This window comes from Akebia trifoliata, chromosome 3 (assembly GCF_017979445.1).
Source record: "Akebia trifoliata isolate Shusen 1 chromosome 3, ASM1797944v1, whole genome shotgun sequence".
Classification (NCBI taxonomy): Eukaryota; Viridiplantae; Streptophyta; class Magnoliopsida; order Ranunculales; family Lardizabalaceae; genus Akebia; species Akebia trifoliata.
This window is the reverse complement of record NC_141377.1, coordinates 57895516-57914277: the sequence shown is the minus strand read 5'-3', so window position 1 is coordinate 57914277 and position 18762 is coordinate 57895516. Positions and strand designations below refer to the sequence as shown.

Genomic DNA, 18762 nt, shown 5'->3' with positions numbered 1-18762 from the left:
AGATGAACGAAAAGAGATCAAGTCTAAGCGTTTCGATATTTGAGAAAAAACCATATTTTATATGATCATCAGACAGTCGTGGTCTACTTGCAGCAAATGTGAGAAGCAAGTCAAGGGCACTTTTGATTCTGGCCCTTTTTCAATCTCTCACAATTGAGAGAAATAGAGAAGTATGCTTTGAGTCCAACAAAACTTTTGGTGGTCCACAAGAGAGGAATGTGGGCAACATAAGCTACCTAAAGAATGGAACCATAACTAAATTAATTAATTAAAAGAAGCTTGCATGCAGTTGCTAGTGACTAAGAGACAGAGACACCTCTGATGGGCTGGCTCCTTATGTGCCACATTTGTACAGAGAAAGAATTATTCTGACTAAATTCAGAATGGGATACAACTCTTGGATTGGATACTGTTCAATCAATCAAGTACATCGTAAGATCCAGACATTGTTCAATCATATACAAGGTGTCAGGTCTATCCAATGCCGCCGCCACCCGTTCTTTATCATTCACTTGCTTATTCACTGCAAGAACAGAGTTGCAAGCACAATGACACAAAAAAGTTACTCAATGCACTTCCAGGAAAGAAATGCTACGATTCTATTTGCTAACACAGGTAAAACATGTATCGACGACATTGATGACTCAGAACAAATCAGTCGAGTAGACTCCTATTTAAGTTATACTTCATGTCATATAGTCCTCTGGGGAACCCAAAACTGCGTGACTGCAGTATGAGGGAGCAGTGGTTATATCACTAATAAAAATAACAGAGCTTCTATTGGCACCCCAACTTTGACTTATTATACCCCAATTAACAATAAAGAAAATAAGTGAATGGTTTGAGTAAAAGTTGGGAAGCCGCCAATAAAAGCTCTATTCTTTTTTTTGAGTTAGATTTCTAATTTTTGGGTTAAGGATTTTATGCGAGCCTAGTCATAATTGTAAACAACTACTGAAATTGTTTGATTTGAACATAGTGTTACAATGTTTTGTAATGATAGTATAAAATGTACCAAACCTTGATAATGTTTGAAGAGTGTGTTCTAATCTTTAATTGGGGTGTGAGAAATAATTTCAGAAATTAGAGTGTAAAATAAGTAAAAGTTGGAGTGCCATTAGCATCTCTAAAAAATTATTTGATTTTGAAGTTGCTGACACCAACTTGGCTTTCATCTTTAATGTATATCTCGATGCAAAGAAAATGTTCGTATCAAGAAAATACTCACCTGCAGCTTCAGTTGCATGAGTTCCAGGTGCTACCTTAATATCCACCTGAATAAAGTTCAAAGAGAGGCCATTGAAATGTATTATTAGGGGAATAAACAGAGTTTTTTTTTCCCATTTTTCAGCAAATATTATATCTATACAAACATCGCTTTAGAGAGGTCAAGGAATCCAACCCAAAGCAGAGAATAACTACAGGAAAAACTTAATATATTAAAGAAGGTCCTACTCTTAAAAACAAAATCATCAAAAAGTAAAGATATACAATCCCAAGAGACCTCTACCTCTGAACCAGTGCTGGTGACTCAGTGATACAAAGGTGATTTGCTGTCTCGAATGATATTTAGAACCTCATTTTCTTTACCTTCAAAAACTCTATTGTTTCTTTCATTCCAAAGACCCCCATAAAACCACAAAGTGAAGGAACCACCAAATCAGAGGCCACTCAAAAAGAGCGAGCAACTGATCCAAGAATGGATTAAAGAAGGAAACCCAAACTGAAGGAAATTGACAACTTCTCTACTATACATATGTGAAGCCAATCCTAGTGATTTTCTTATGATTTTTTATCCCATTTACCAAGGAAGCTACAACCAGATTGAGAAAAGCAATAAAAATAAAATCTTGTCACCATGTAAGGCACAAACCAAGCCTTTTTCATAGGTTCACTTTATACAGCTAGAAATTCCTTGTATTCTGTAATTCACAAATCAGACGACGTAGGAAAAAAAGGAATATTCTTCACAAGTTTAAAAAAAAAAAACAAAAGAGGGTTCTCTTTCAAACCCTCCAAAGAACACAAATGAAGGGACTACTCTTGAGTTTCCTGGTTGTAATATCCCCAACAACAACTAGTGGTACCCCCCAACTGGATTTGATGAACGAAGAATCCACATATTAACTCTAGCATATCAGTTATTGGTAACAGAGAGAAACTAAATAGATTATTATAATAACCAATTATATACATACCCCATGTCCTACAATGGGTCTCGCATACATACCAAAAAATGATCATATAGAACAAATGTTGTTAACCAATCTAGATTTCAAGAATATTCTGAAATTATTCAAATGAAAAGTCAATGCTTGATTCAAATTCAATTTTTCAAAAGTGAACAAATAGGCACCATACCTTGTAACGAGAAGGTAGGCAGCGCATAAGTTTCACCCTTAAACAAAGCCCAATAACAGTAGCCATACTGCAATGCTCGACTGTAGGAGTAAATGTGACCCTGAAGCAGAAGGCCATTATCATTTAAGGCTTCAATTGATAAAGCAATGGAATTTATGCTAAATTGAACACACCATTAATTACAAAGGGTAACTTAAAAGGAAGAAGAACGTATGCATTTACCTAACATGACTATGCCTGTCATCCACTTCAACTGCATCTTCTGTAATTACTTTTAGGTCTTCCAAAGAATAAGGATGTTCTGGGTCTTTTATATCTCTAATATGATTTAAGATTGTTAAGGAAATAAAACATTTTCATTAAACTATCCCAGTTGATATTCAGTTTGAAGAAAATCCCCAAATTTTCCAAAATTTTTTATGAGAGAAGTTCAATGGAATGGAGTTTTGATGGTTATCAAGCTATCTGACTCTAACTGTTAGTCAAGACATAATTCTGCATGCAAATATAGTTAGTCATGAGGAACTTAAAAAACAAGCATTAATCATGAATACAGTCACATAAGTTGACAAAGTTTTCAAGATTTGTAGTCTCTGCTTCAAGATCCATAGTCCCTACCACAACCAAGCCATGGGTATATATCACTAAAACTATAGGCCCAATAGGTTGAGAAGACCTACCTCACAAACAAAAACCCTAGTTCCCTTTACAAAATCATCCCGTCGAAACTCTCCCTAAGTAGCAAAGAATTCTAATACACTTTTCAAAGGGTTAGAAATTTTCATAATGTGCTCAATTTTTGTGAGATTTGTAGGAGATTTTTTTTAGTCTCCCGCTCCTCGAGATCTGTGCAATACTTGATTTCTTGATCTTCGAACTTTGTGTTGTAATAAATGAAGACTCCAGTGACCCTTGTTTTTTGGTCATCCTCTCCGTCAGTTTTCACTTGAAAAGACACCGGTGTTGTGCCAGCCAAAGGGCCTTCGATGATCAAGTTAGAATTTGGTAAAAGTTGCAAAGCAATAAGAAGAGAATTAGATTAAGGGATTTCTTGTGTGGCTTATGTTTTAGGTTTGAGTGGGAGAGGCCTCTCTATTTATAGAGTGAGCATTTTAATGGTGGGAAGTAAACTCAGTTATAACTACTCACTCATGTTGTCTAGCATTTATGGTAATAAAAGCCTATGATGTTTTGAAGATAATGAAGACCCACTCCTCATGTAGACCTCATGGTTCTCTTAACCTACGTGAGGAGTGGTCTTAAATGTTTAATTGTTCTAACTCGGTGACTGCTCTGTTTTCGAGTTGACTCTGTCGAGGTATGCAACTACAACTTTTTTGGGCACCACATCCATTTTTCTTTGGTGGTGGAACCTACACTACTTGAGTATTCTTGGGTAATATCCTTATCTCTTAGGTAGCCTTGTAAGTATTATTTCTTTTGTCACAAAGTAGATTGGACTATTGATATGATAGAGAAGAGTTGGCATAGAGAGTCGAACCTTTTAGAATAATTATATATCGGAATACCTTGAAGTAGATAGAGAGGAATTTGACCAAGGGGGACAGAACCTATATTGCAATTGTTACGGGGGTTCGGCCAAGTGGGCCGAACCTACTAGTGAAACCGATGGGGGGGGGGGGGGGGGTCAGTTAGTGAGGCCGAACCTATTAATGAATCCAATAGGTGGGTCGGACGTAAAGACTGAACCTCATAGAATTTGGTAATAGGGGGATCGGACATAAGGCTTAACCTCATAGAATTGGCGATAGGGTTGTTGGACACAAAGGTCGAACCTCATATCGTGGTTGATAGGGGTTCGGCCGAACCCCATATTGCCCTTTTTGGATTGGATCTTTTGGTCGGATTTGATCATCTTAATTTGGTAATTTTGTTAATCCCTAGGAAGGTATTTTTTTGGTTCCCACAAGAATGATCATCATGGTGTGGAATATCTTCATCTCACCCATAAATATAAAAAACATAACCTTAATTAATTTTAACGTAGGAGCTAACCCTGCATTAAAAAGAGATTCGTCCGAGGCAAACAAAACAAATTGTAACAATTATACAAATTAAAACATCAATATATGAAACTAAGAGAAAATTGAAAATTGAAAATTTCTCAACGAGGTTCTGCACCATGAAGATCATCATCTCAAACCCTTAACTAGTCTTCATGTAGGTGACAACCCGATTATAAACAAGAGATTCATGCAACACAAACAACAAATAATTTGTAAAATGCGGAAAAAATTTAAAACATTAAACTACGAAATCAAGTTCGAAATTAAGAGAATATTGAAAACTTCTCATCCATAGATGGATTCCACACCATGAACATCATCATCTCACACCCTTAATTAATCTTCATGCAGGACACAAACCAATTCTAAACAAGAGATTCATCGAACACAAACAACAAATAATTTGTAAAATTCTGAAAAAAGTTAAAGAATCGAACTTCGAAATTAAGAACAAAACCCTCGATTAGTCATCCCAACCCTATATTAAACAAGAGATTCATTCAACGAAAAACATAATATATAAATTGTACAAAAATTTGAACTTAAGAGGATATCAAAAATTTCTAGTTGATCGATGGGTTCCACAGTGTACTCGTCTGCATCAGATCCTAATGTTGAGCTTCGAAGGCGGCGTTTCTTTCTTTCGTAAACTATGGGATTAGCGTTAATGAACCCTACAACCATTCTCAACTCTCAGAATTTTTCGAAACCCTAGAAATTGAACAGAGCGTCTCTACTCTCTAGACAGTAGACACTAGAATTTATTATTTAAAAACTAAGAAGATTTTGATTCCCTTTCCTTAATCTCCGCGCCGATTTAAGTGGAATCTTTTTTTCGTTTTTTTATTTTTCAAAAAGGAAATTACATATATACCCTTATTATAGTTCTATTAGCATCCACTATTTAGTATATACTCTCTCTCGTTGCCACAGTTCGGATGAATTTCGGGAAATTTTCGTTTGCATTTATTTTTTTATTTATAATAAGGATGAAAGTTACTATTGTCACACTAACTTTTACTAACGCCACCTCAAGTTTATGCAATTCTTTTTATGATACTTGATATATAAAAATTGATTTAACATTAGCAAAAGTTAGTGTGCCAATAGCAATTCTCTTTTAAGATGAGTTAACCTCCTCCATCACAAAATTAAAGCAGATTAATAACATAGAAGTGTAGATCACAAAATAACTTAAAAATAAAAATAGAAGGCTGATCTTCCTCTCTAGAGATTTGATTTTTTTTTTTTTTTTTTTCTGGGAAATGCAACCTCTTTAAGAGAGTTGCTATTGTCATACCAACTTTTATTATTTTAACCAATTCTTAGGTAAATTACAAAAATGACACATAATTGGTGTGCTGTAAGAAAATTTGGTGTGGCAATAATAATTCTGTTCTTTAATTATTTTATATTGGACACGTAACACAGGGAGAATCAAACAAAAAGGCATTAATGAAACCGTCAAATCACCAAATTGATTGTCGATTTAATAACTTAGACGATTAATCATTAATTTAACGAAATGACTGAGCAGAATAAACCTGTTGACCCTCATTTCAACAAATTTTGTGAATATGTTGTGGAATCTTTTAATAAAATTACATATATACCCTTATAATATTATTTTCTGTGGCGAACAACTTCCCCGAATGAAAATCTTAATCGATTCTCTCATTCTTCTCCACCATCATTCTCTTTTGTTCTTGTTCATTGTATCTAGAAAAAGATTGAATGAGAATTTTAAATTTTAACAAAGATTTTGAATTTTTACAAGGGTCTTCTCCTATTTTTTCATCTTATATTTGTTTTTTTTAATCTTAACACTTCAGAGTCAAATCAAATTGAAGTCATATTGAATATAGAGAGGCAATTGAACCGAGAAACAAATTAAAACAAAATAAAATCATATACATAAATATAGATTTTTATATGGTTCCATCAAGATTGAAGTACGTCCACAGATCACATCGATTCCACTATGAAAAGAAAATTCGCAGTTACATATCACATACTTTCAACAAAAACTAGGAAATATTAATGAAATTACAAAAAACCTTATTGACCAGCGAGAACGGATGGCTTGATTAACAACACCTCCTTATTGATCAATACTATCAAGCTCCACAAACCACAAGTCATTCATATGAGAAAAAATTTGAATGAAATTTTTAGTACGGTATGCCAATACCAGATCATTATTGGAAGGTTTGGTAAGTACTTACTGATCCTATACACAACTGTGTGGTACTAACATACCGCACTAAAAATTTACAAGATAAAGTTATGTTCAATAGGTACTTATTGAATCTGTTTTGTAATATATAGTAGGTACCTATCAAACCTAACTTCCTTGCGTAAATTTTGTTATTTGGGTATGTCAATACATACCAAATTGATTTTGCAATATTCAGTACATACTTACCAAATTAGCAAAAACAAGTTCGATTTTGAACCAACTGAAGTTTGTTCTGTGACTTTTGAGAATTTGAGTACCTAGGGATAAAATGACTATTATGGAAAAGTAGGAGAGTAAAACAAGTGGGCGCCAAGAGATTATATGATGGGTGCTAATAACATGACTCTTTTCCTTTTTTAAACGGTGAACTTATCCCCCATGGTATGGTTTTAAACTCGTTCGAGACCAAGATGACTCGCGAGATAATCAATGTGAATCTCCATCACATTGATTCATTTGAGATCCGAGTCATCTTGATTTTGTAACTGACGCAATTTTGTTCTATAAGAAGGAACTGGCATAGAGTTCGGTTTTGGTTTCAATTAGGATTGATGGTTGGCATCTTATTCACAAAATCCTTGAATCTTACAAAATATATATATATTGGGGGTTAGGGCACAAAATTCAAGTACTGTAAATTTATGGATGATTTACGATTCAATCTTGTAAACTCGAAAACCTAATCGAACTCTAATGATACATTAGGTTTCAAACCTTCTCTCCTTTGTTAATCTCTCAAGCGAAGAATAATAATTCACAATCAACATTCAAATGGTTACAATTCTTCCAATAAAATAAAAATAAGTAGTTAAAAGGTATGACTCGTTTTATAGTGCTTTGAGATGAGTCACACAAAACAACTCAGTAAACTCGAGATGTGGACCCAAAAACTTTCTTTTTTTGAGTCGTGATGGAATGACCCCAAGATTGGACCTCACATCGTACACCCTGACATGAAAGTGTATAGGAACTATAAATGCTTTTCCTTTAATCATTATTCTATTGGATACCCATGTTCCATGGTACCACACGTTTGCACTCCCTAAGTGCCACGTGGACACACTTTCAAACACACAATATTGATTTGTCACAAGAAATCCTTCGAGGTTAAACTCACATCTCCTTGTCATTATTTTGTTCTCTGTCTCGTTTGCGGATTTCCTTCGGAAAAAAAAAGGTGTGGATGAGTCTATAATTATTGATTTTAATAAGACTCATTAATAGTGTTGTTTCTATCTACTATATTATTTAGGGTCTTGTTAACGTTATGATACATGTTAGAGTGCAATAAATACACTTTGGAAATTAAATTTATAAAAAAACATCTTTAAAAAACTTGTTTTCCTAATTATTTAAAAGTAAGGTATTGTTAATTACTTAAAAATAAGGGTATTATTAACGTGTGCACACGTTAAAATGCAATAAATACATTTTGAAAATTGGATTTTATACCAAAAGTGCCATTAAAAAAATTATTTTTTTTCTATCAAAATACCCTGCTTATTCTCAATGTGTATTTATTGTTTTCTGCATTCGCCCTCTTTGTAAGAGCTTTTGACAATCCTAAAAGAGCCGTTCTATGAGAACATGTGCAAAGAACCGTAGATGCTTTTCCTAAAGATTTTACCAATTTTCTTTCCCAAATTATTCTTTCTCATTAATGTCATCGTTAGGCTTAGTTGGACACTTATTCGAACATGGGTCGAGTTAAACTTCCTCTCGACACTTTAAAGTTTAAACATTCAACTTGCACCGAAGTTACTCCTCAACAAGCGTTTTACTATCAATATTCATTTAACATGCTCAAACCACCCAAACTTAATAGGGGTATCCAAACTTACGTCCGACTAGTAGGATTGGGTGAGTCAGGACCTGGACCAAGGCATATGGATCCCTCCCCCGAGCACGCGCAATATCCACACTCACATGCACCAGGCGAGCGAGGGTACACTCTCGTGGGTAGTTGTGGAGCCATTGCTCATATTGGGTATCGAACACACAACCTACAGACTCGTCACTTATTAGATTCGAAACTGCACTTGAGCCAACCCTTCAGATTCATTATTACTGTTATTTTCAGAACATAGCATATAAGAACATTCTCTTCATCCTTGAAGTCTAATAATAAAAAAACTCGATCGTTACATAATTCTGAAAAAATTATAATTTTTTTATTTTTCAAATACAATTAAGTTCCAATTCAAACTTAACAACAATTTAAATACGAACGCAAACAATGAGAGAGAGAGAGAGATTTGTACTAGATGTACAAATAATATCTAAGAAGATGAGGCCAATTTGGCCCTAAGATCTTTTCTTAGAATCTTTCCAGCAGGGGATTTTGGAATAGCATGGATGAAGTAAACCTTGTGCAGTCTCTTGTAAAATACCACCTGTTCACATTAATTAAACCAATTCACACCAAATTAGCTAAATTCAACCCATTCCATATGATTGTGATTTTCACTAGAAATCATTTTCCACTGAAGAAAAAAATTCTTTTAAAAAATCATACACCCCATATAGGGTTGTGATATTACCACACCATTATGTTATAAATAAACATTGTAAATGATTTTATAGTAAAGTCATACCATATATAATAATAAAATTACTTATGGTGTTTATTCATTACACAATGGTGTGGTTATATCATTGTTCAAAATTTAAAACTTAGAATGGCGTTTTGAACAAACCTGCTTAGCAATAAAATCTTTTACAGCTTCCTCTGTAATCTCGAAATCCTTTGATGGGACGACGAATGCAACAGGGACTTCACCAGCCATGACATCTTTTTGACTGTTAAAACACCAAAAATATGTTAGCATTTTGTGTCTTGAGACTATTATTATTATTTAGCATTTTGAATGGTGTTTAGTTATGAAAAAGTTAATTGTGCTTACGGCACCACAGCGGCATCTGCAATGGATGGGTGGCTCACCAGAAGGGCCTCAAGCTCGGCTGGTGGTACCTGCACACACACACACAACATAATTATGATTGAGACAAAGGGGTAATTTGGTCATTATGGTAAAAACTTTGATTTATTTTGGGCAATAATATTTTTTTTTTAAATTTTCTACCCAAAAACTTACGTAAACAACTGCCTAATTTCAAAAGGATTGGTGTGACAATAGAATTTCTCTCAATTAAGAAGACAAAATATTAGAGAAAATCTAATAGTGAACCATACTGGGGATGAGCATACCTGAAAGCCTTTGAATTTGATGAGCTCCTTCACTCTATCAACAATGAAGACCTCTTCATCATCATCTACATACCCTATATCCCCAGTGTGGAGCCAACCCTCCACATCGATCGTAGATTTCGAGGCGTCCGGATCATTTAGATACCCTATAAGAATACAACAAGTGGATGCATCAGTCCATGAACATAGAGACACTTAACAGGCACACATGTGTGCGAACATAATATATATATATGGATGGATAAGAAAATGGGTAAGAGACCTTTCATGATTTGAGGTCCACGGATGCATATCTCCCCAGGTTGATTATGTCGAAGAGACGAACCAGTTTCGGGATCGACGACCTTAAGTTCTGCATTTCTCACAACAGTGCCACATGAACCAGATTTTGTTGGAAATGGTTGCTTTGCAAATGCTGAACACATCGATAAGACTGGCCCAGCCTCTGTCATCCCATAGCCCTGAACATACCAATTATATTTTGAACAATAATTTAAATGCATCAATCTTATATCAAACTAGATAGTTATTATTGTTGCATTGACATCGGCATTTGTTTTTCAAATTGTCCATAATCTAATTCTATAATCTAGTGTTATATTTGGTTCCGATTATAAAAGTGATCCTTCCATGATCAAAAATAGAAATCAACTAAGGATTGACAATGGGCTAGTGAAAGCACCTCGTCACTTTTTACAATGTGGTATTAGGGAATTTTGGAGAGCTGCCACCTAGTTATAGGTCTAGGAACTAAATATGACTCCAAATTGGATTTGGGTTGGTCCACGAATAAGAGATAGTGGGCAAGGGAAACCGGGGTGACGAATTGTCGGATGCTAAATGGGGTGTCTACAGCCAGGCTTTAAAGGATCTTAAAAAATCTAGCTCAAATCCGACCCATCCTGCACGTATTCAAACTTCTCTGTGGGATAGGTTTGGCTGTCTGTCTGATGGGCCTAGCACCTCAGACTGAACCCAGCTCTAAGCCTAAATTGGGCCCGATAATTAATGGGCATGGTTACAGAACCCCGGTCCATGTAGGACTGGGCTTGAGCCAAATCCTTTGTTAATTTTTTGGAATCTGTTTCTTCCATTTTTGGGGCAAACTACCAATATTTATGACTACCAATATTTATGCTTGGGTATATAATATGAGAGATTCTATTGCCACACCAATTTTTACTAAGAGCACCCCAATTCATGTAATATCACCACCCCACACATCTTGAGGGCGCTCTTAGTAAAAGTTGGTGTGGCAATAGAAACTCTATATAGGTTTACCTCCTTAGAAAATGCAAGATTAGGTTTACCCCCCCCCTTCCCTTGACTGTAAATCAAAGTTATTTTTTCTTGATGATTTAACAGGTAATGTGTGTTTGGTAACACTTCTGAAGAAGTCTGAATGGAGGTGGTCCACCTTTAAAATTCAGACTTCATAAACAAAAAATCTCGTTTGTTTCATTTCAGATTTCAAACTTCAGAATCGAAATCTAGAAGTTTTGAATCAACGATTGGGGACGTTCAATAATTACAATCTTGTGGGCCACTTAAATTGAACAAAACATGCCTTTAGTAATAATAAATAAACTCCTAATGTCCAAGGAAACTAATGATCTTAGTTTATTGATTGAGAAATTCAATACCTGACCAAAAATTGCTTGGGGGACTCTGCTTTTGAGGGCATCCTCTAACTCCTTCCCGAGTGGCGCTGCCCCCGACAACACTATCCGAATCGAGCTCAGATCGAAGCTCTCGACCATCGGATTCTTCGCCAATGCCAGAACCAACGGTGGAACAACCGGGGCCACCGAAACCCGATACTTCTGGATTAATTCCAAGAATGCCCCTATCTCAAACTTTTGCAATAACATAACTCCAGACCCAGCTCTAAGAGAACAGAGGAGAACAGAGTTCAAAGAGAAAATATGGAACAATGGAAGAACACATAAAACAATGTCATCTGATTTCAAATACAAATTGGGATTCTCTCCATCAACCTGTTGAGCAACACTAGAGATCAAACTCTTATGTGTCAAGATCACTCCTTTGGGCAATCCGGTTGTACCGGAAGAGAACGGAAGGGCAACCGGGTCATCTGGATGGATCGAAACCGATCCAATTTCCTTTTCATCTGCATTTGAAATTACAGAGAAATGGTGGCAATTCTCTGGTGGGTCATCAATGGTAACCACATTGAAATCTTCTCCAATTTTTGGGGAATTCTCAGTTGAGTCTCGAAGTTTATCGACGTATTGAGATTGGGTGACGATTAATTTCGCATTTGAGGCAGATAATTGCTTGAAAATCTCGGTCGAAGTATAGAAGGGATTCGCGGTGGTGGTTATGGCACCGATCATCGAAGCACCCATGAAAGAGAAGACGAATTCGGGGCAGTTTTGGAGGAGAACCATGATCACATCGCCTTTTTTTATGCCAAGTTTCGATAGGCCAACCGCGGTTTTTTGGCAAATAAGATGTGTTTCGGCGAAAGTGTAGATTTTGCCACTAGAGCCTGAGATCAAACAAGGTTTTTCTGCAAATTCTGAAACTTTTTCGAAACAATAAGTATGGAGAGGGAGATGGTTTGAGATTGGGATGTCTGGGAGTTTCGATCTAAAGATGAACGTTTCCGAAGATGGGTTTTCGATCTCTGAGATTGAAACCTCATGGGGTGTGGTTTCTGGAGAAACAATGGAAATCATGGTTGTTGTCACTTAGATCAAGAACTGAGGTAAACAGATGATTTAAAATGAAGTTCAAAGATAAACAAAGGGGGCTCAAAATCTATCTATTGAAGACCAGTTAGCTTTCAAGGCAAAAAAAAAAAAAAAAGAACAGAGAGGTGGGAAAAACAAATAAACAAAAAAGAATAAAAATGAAATTGAGAGAAACTCAAGATATTTGAAGTGATTTCAAGAGAAACCCAAGTGATGAAACTGAAAATTGAGAAGAACCCAATAATGGTTATTGTTGATTTTGATGGAAATCTTTTCCAAAAATTGTGAGAGAGATAGATTCAGATATGAAAGTGGAGGAAATAAGTTCAAGGTAGTTGAAACGATGTAGATGGGGTTTGTTGTGGTCTGAAGGGGTAGCTAAGAAAATGAAGTGAGGAGAAGAAGCATGCCTATCCCACCTTCAAAGAAAATCAGACTCTTGACCCCTCCATTAAACTTTCACCTACCTTTCTTTTTCTGAGCTTTGTCAAATGTATTGTACTCTAGGAGTTTGGTAACTTTCCAACTCCTTTTCTCTCAACACCACCACATGGCACTTTAAAAAAGTTGGTCCAATTAAAGTTTGACCCACTTAGCTACCTACCCACCTGAAAAATCAACGTTGCTTGTTAGGAACAGTTCTTTATCTTGATTTGTTCATTCTCTTTATTTTTCATCCTTATTTAATTTCTATATCATTTTATTGTATTTATGAATATATTTCGATAATTAAATCAATCTTAAAAATATGAATATATATCAATTTATTAATATTAATTAATATCTATTGTATATTAAAATTATATATCAATATAATGTATTTTAGAGAATAAGATGCAATGTATTAGGTGTATGAGATATAATATATCATTGTTAATGTATCTCATCGTGAATGAAAGATTGTGATGGAGATAAATATATTTAAAATAGGAAATGCTAACGTCCGAAGACCTCATAAGGACATTAGCATTGTCCAACACATTATTTTAATAATACCCGTCATCGTTTTACTTTTTAGTGAAAAATACAATGGTACTCAATAAATACATGTATTATATTATTAATAAATACATTTATTATTTTAATTTTTATTGTCAAATAATATTAGAAGTGACTACATGAGGTTTAATAATTCTAACCTCATGTAATTTAAATATTAGAAGTGATTTATGTTAATTATGCTTTTTAGATTAAGACTGTATTTTATATCTTAGTTGATGTAATTTCTATAATATCCTATTAGATTTCATATAATGATTGTCCAAATATATTCAATAAAATCATTTTTTGACAATATCACAATCAACCTATTAGTCTACATAGCGTAAAGTTGCATGTGTATTTGAAAGTTGTATCTTTTATAATGTTGTGTATAGATGTTTGTTTTGTGTTGAATGGATATTTTCCTCCACTCCCAAGTCTCTCATACCCTGGATAAGGCACACGATCCTCTTATATTTATATTTCTCCACTTCTCCTATGGATTGATCTTTAGAAATAGTTCGTTGGTTAATAATTTGCTTGAAGGAGTGATGACACCAATTTACATTCGAGATCTCGTTTTCAATCATGATTTTGAATCGATGCCTCCAGGGCTCATTCATTGACTCTACAGATTAATCGATCAATATTTTGTTTTAATAAGAGTAAATCAATATTTTTTTCCTACTTTTACAAACGTGGTTGACAATTTCTCTCCAAAAGATTAAAAACTCATTTATTTAGGTAAGAAACATTTAAAATTTTAAAAACATTATTTAAATATGAAATAAAATAAGTCCAAATTAGTTGGCTTGTACAATTTGAATTGGTTTTTTAATTTAGTCAAAGAAGTTTTGGGGTCTTTTCCAACTGGCCGAGTTAATGGAACTAGGTGTGACTTTTAAATCGTAAATTATTGTTTACAGATAGTCAATCAATTTATTTTGATGAGATGACATACAATGAAGAAGCAGAGCTACCCAACTCTCACGAGTACAGAATCAAGACTTCCCTTTCTCTAGATTTGTTATGTAAAGTTCTCAAAGGGAAATGCTGGAATGACACAAACGGTGACACAAATGATGTGATGTAAATGGTTTTTTCACGAATCTCGCGGAAAAATATCTACGGTTATTGGAGCGCCACCACATCATTGTGTCACCCAGCATGACTCATTTTCAAAAGAGCCGTCCTACATTGCTCACTGCCTTCGTACATGATACTGTACAGATAACCACAGATTTCTTTCCTCGAGATACAAAAAAGAAAAGTAATTGCAGTGCTCTCTTTATTTTAATTTATAATAACTTGGGAGTTTCGATGATCCTGTGCTTTAGTTAGTTGGGTAATTATCCAATGCCAGATCTCATTTTATTGCCACGTGGCAACTCATCAATCACATTGACACGTGGATGCTTTTCTACCTATCTACAGCTCAGAAATCATCTTGATTGGGCGTCACAAGCAATGCCTGTGGTTGGTTCCAACTTTTTGAGCATACCCCCCAAATTTTGGAGAATATTTAAGATACCCTCTTAACTTTTCAAACTTATAACATGCCCACTTGAACTCAGCCATCTATGATAGATTAATTAAAATGACTTCAATGCCCTCATCTTCAACTTCTAGCAAAAAGATCCTTGATTTTTTTTCTTCTCAATTTCTGTATTCTTCGTCCTTAACTTTCTATCTACAACTTAATTCAAACCATGAGACAAGATAGGATTTGCCTAAATAGCAGTTGAAAAACTTAAAAGATAGTAGATGAGGGTATCTAGGTCATTTTGTATTAATCTACACAAAAAGACTCTTGTCAAGGGGAATATGCCATCAATTTAAAAAAAACAAGAGTTGGTGTCTCGAATATTCACCCAAACGTCGATGGGTATGTCAAATCACCCTATTTTTTAAATATATAAATCAAAGAATATCGGAAACATTTGCAGTTGTGCCATGTGAGGTAGGAAAGATGCCTCGTGTTTGAAAAAATATAAAAATATATTTATATTAGAATTTTTAAATAATTCTTTTTTCTTCATTTTCAACCTAATCAATCCTTGCACGTTACGTCACTTTAGTGATAGGTGTTGATAAGGAATTGTCGATAAGCTTAGGCACAAGTGGATGAGAATGAAATAACTTCTATTCCCACACCAAAAATATTTACAAAACATCAATTGCTAGAAAGATGATTTTAAGGGGAGCAGTTTATTTTTCCATAATTCCACCCCATTCTCTCTAGAGTTAGAAAGAAAGAAAAAGAGAGGAAAAAGGGGAAAAAAATACATTTGATAATTATGATTCTCATTTTTTTCTTCTTTGGATTTTTTAAAAAATCTTTAAAAAAAAATCAAAAAAAAAATAAAATAATTGTTTAGAGAAAAAAGAGTTCCAGAAAGAAAAGAAAATGAGAGAGAGACAAAAAGAGAAAGGTGTTACCATAATAACAAACAAAAATTATTGACTACTTCAATGATGTTTCATTCTTATCTTATTAAAAGCATCTATGATTCCATACATACATCCACATTAGCCATGTGTAAAATGATGTGAATTTCAAGATTACTTTAATATATATATTATTTATTTGTCATTTTTAATGAAATATGTAAAATATATAAATAATAATAAAAAAATAAATATCCCGATCAAAAGTTATGTCTAGAGCTTCAAAAAGATGAGTATACTATTCTTTTAATTTGTCATTTATTTGTCACTGTTTGATCAACTATTACAAAACTTAAATAAGTTAAACCAAGTAAGAAATAAATATTAAAAAAAAATAATAATAAGAGGACACTTGTTCAAAATAATTTAGGAAGAAAACCCAATATTAAAGTGTATTAAAGTAATTTAGTCATTTTTTAAAAAAATTTGAAATTACAAATATTAGAGATTGAAAAATATGCAAATTTTAAAAGAAATTTTTTTTGAATAAAATAATATTTTTAATAAAAACAATGTTGAGAGTTTTGTCTTATATGACTAAAACTCATCCCGTCCTAAATATCATCCTCAGTGATCTCATATTGAAATTTAATATCGCATTTCTTGACGTGAAAATAGATAATATTATAAGTACTTTTTCACTCGTATCTATGGTTCTTATTCATTCTCATATCAAAAAGTTCGAAATGAGATGTCAAATCACTCCAACATGATTTTACAAAATCATCTCGGCCCAAAATTTTAGTCCATATAAGATAAAATACTTTAATTATGATATTGACTTTTGATCCCGATTTTTTAATAAAAATAAAAAATAAATAAATTGCAAGAGTGTACCATGTGATGGATAAAAAATATGTGGAGTCGGATAAGCTAATGAAGTCCTTGAAGTACAAATCCTCCGTATGGTTGGCTAAGTGGTAATGTAAAGGCCACGACTGAGGTGTACCGTGCACCTGAGGTTGGTACTTTAGGAAGGACTCGATTTTTCATTAATTTGGAGATGAAACAATACAGACCATTCGATTAATAGACTTGGAAAACATATTGTGTAATACAGCTTGCCACGTGGAGATCTCACGGCCCGTTGGGGGGTAGGTGAGGTAGGAAAGTGTGAGAAAATCTTATAAAAGTATTTTTAAGTTCTTAAATACGTAATCATTGTGAAATGTCTAAACTATCCTTTCATGATAACACATTTGATAATTTAGTTGGGGCTGCTTTTGAGGGTGAGAAAAAATGCTTAAACTTCTATCACCACGCATGGGATGAATGTTTTTTATCTGTAATTTGTAATTCCTTTCATGATAACATATTTTATCTGTAATTTTTTTTTTTTTTTTGTACAAATGGGATGAATGTTTTTTTTATTATTTATATAAATAATATTTAATATTTTAATTGTATGAGATAGCTTGTGTCGAACATCGTAAGATAACATAATTATCCTTTTATAATTTATGATCAATCCTAGTAAAGGAGGTTGTAAAGGAAGAATTTGTAACTAAGTTGAAAAAATAAGATTTATGGAAGAGATAATAGCATTTGGGTTTAGTATTTGCTCGATAAGACTCTTTTTACGTTGACTATGAACTTAACATAATCTTCTTCTTTTACTAGGACTTGGTATAGATCACCCATCAATTTGAAAATAAAATGTTGGATATCTCAAATATTCACCGAAACAAGGAGGGGCATATCTAAATCACCCATTTTTAAAGGATTTTTGAGAGACACACCTTATAAAATTAGTGATATTAGGTTTTCCCCCTTGATTAGGCTTACTCTCTTGACCATAAGTCAAGGTTATTTTTTCTTGATGATTTAACAGTGAAGATTTAATATTTTTCAAATTTTGACTTAATAATTTAAGTATTTAAAGAGTATTTTGAAAAAAATCAAAATCAAAATTTTACCATTAAATTATTAAGAAAATGCAACGTTGACTTACAATCAAGGGGTAAGTCTCATCTTGTATTTTGCAAGAGGCAAGTCTAATATGACCAATCTTACAGGGAGGTATTTCTAAAATACCTTTTTTTAATGTATATAAAATATAAATGTCAAATAATATTGAATTCATTTGCACCATGTGATGAAGGGAAGATATCTTGTGTTAGAAGATATCTATCATTTTCTTTTAGAATTTTTAAATAATTTTTTTTTCCTTCATTTTCACCTAATCATTAAGAAAATGTCTAAACAATGCTACTTAGTTGGTGGGCACGTGTTGATAAGCTAGGGCCTCAAAGCTTTTTGAGTAGGTCGACTGAAAATTGGAGAACTTCTATTTCCACACCAAATTGTTTATACAATACATCAATGTGCTAATTTTAAGAGGGAGAGGGCCATAATTGATAATTACACCCATTCTCTACAAAAGAAAGAGTGAAAGAGGAAAAGGAAAGAATTTTGTCATCTTCTAAGATTTTTTAAGAAATCATAAATCAAAATAAAAATAAAAAATTACAAGAGAAAATGAGGTAAGCCCATACTGAGACAAATAGTAATAAAAGAGTGAGAGAGAGAGAGAAAGAAAGACATAATTCGTTAGACTTTTACTATATGAAATTGAAAAAAAACATGTCGAGACTTACTAATTTTAGAAATCAAATTTTGATGGTTTAAGATCATTGAAATTTTTTATGTTTCCTAGATTCAATGGCATAGCACTGTTGAATTTCTCCTATCTTACATTAATTTGAAGGTTTCAGTCTGTTGAAAAAAAGTTTCAAAAATGAAATTTTTTTATGATCTTGGACTGTCTAATACGTGTTTTTT

The 18762-nt window shown here is 33.6% G+C and overlaps 2 protein-coding genes across 2 annotated transcripts; both read right to left on the bottom strand.

The window, feature by feature from the left end:
• Positions 1 to 244: 244 nt before the first annotated feature.
• Positions 245 to 5176, bottom strand: LOC147408329 (protein AE7-like). Its single transcript, XM_086437287.1, has 5 exons — positions 4943 to 5176; positions 2584 to 2689; positions 2362 to 2461; positions 1229 to 1274; positions 245 to 523 (listed from the first exon to the last, which is right to left on the bottom strand). The coding sequence occupies exons 1-5, from the start codon at positions 5070 to 5072 to the stop codon at positions 414 to 416; spliced, it is 492 nt and encodes a 163-aa protein (XP_086293413.1). The 5' UTR covers positions 5073 to 5176; the 3' UTR covers positions 245 to 413.
• A 3490-nt stretch (positions 5177 to 8666) lies between these two features.
• LOC147408328 (4-coumarate--CoA ligase 2-like) lies at positions 8667 to 13009 on the bottom strand. Its single transcript, XM_086437286.1, has 6 exons — positions 11479 to 13009; positions 10098 to 10296; positions 9836 to 9981; positions 9531 to 9598; positions 9324 to 9426; positions 8667 to 9020 (listed from the first exon to the last, which is right to left on the bottom strand). The coding sequence occupies exons 1-6, from the start codon at positions 12535 to 12537 to the stop codon at positions 8907 to 8909; spliced, it is 1689 nt and encodes a 562-aa protein (XP_086293412.1). The 5' UTR covers positions 12538 to 13009; the 3' UTR covers positions 8667 to 8906.
• Between the last annotated feature and the right edge of the window lie 5753 nt (positions 13010 to 18762).

What these genes read in the sequence shown, in the direction of transcription:
- LOC147408328 (XM_086437286.1), bottom strand. Translation starts at nt 12,537, where the DNA reads ATGATTTCCATTGTTTCTCCAGAAACCACACCCCATGAGGTTTCAATC. An exon ending in TGGACCTCAAATCATGAAAG is followed by an intron (nt 9,982 to 10,097) that starts GTCTCTTACCCA and finishes GTATTCTTATAG; the next exon opens with GGTATCTAAATGATCCGGAC. An exon ending in GCAGATGCCGCTGTGGTGCC is followed by an intron (nt 9,427 to 9,530) that starts GTAAGCACAATT and finishes GTGTTTTAACAG; the next exon opens with TCAAAAAGATGTCATGGCTG.
- LOC147408329 (XM_086437287.1), bottom strand. Translation starts at nt 5,072, where the DNA reads ATGGTTGTAGGGTTCATTAACGCTAATCCCATAGTTTACGAAAGAAAG. An exon ending in CGATCAACTAGAAATTTTTG is followed by an intron (nt 2,690 to 4,942) that starts ATATCCTCTTAA and finishes TAACAATCTTAA; the next exon opens with ATCATATTAGAGATATAAAA. An exon ending in GACAGGCATAGTCATGTTAG is followed by an intron (nt 2,462 to 2,583) that starts GTAAATGCATAC and finishes CTTCTGCTTCAG; the next exon opens with GGTCACATTTACTCCTACAG.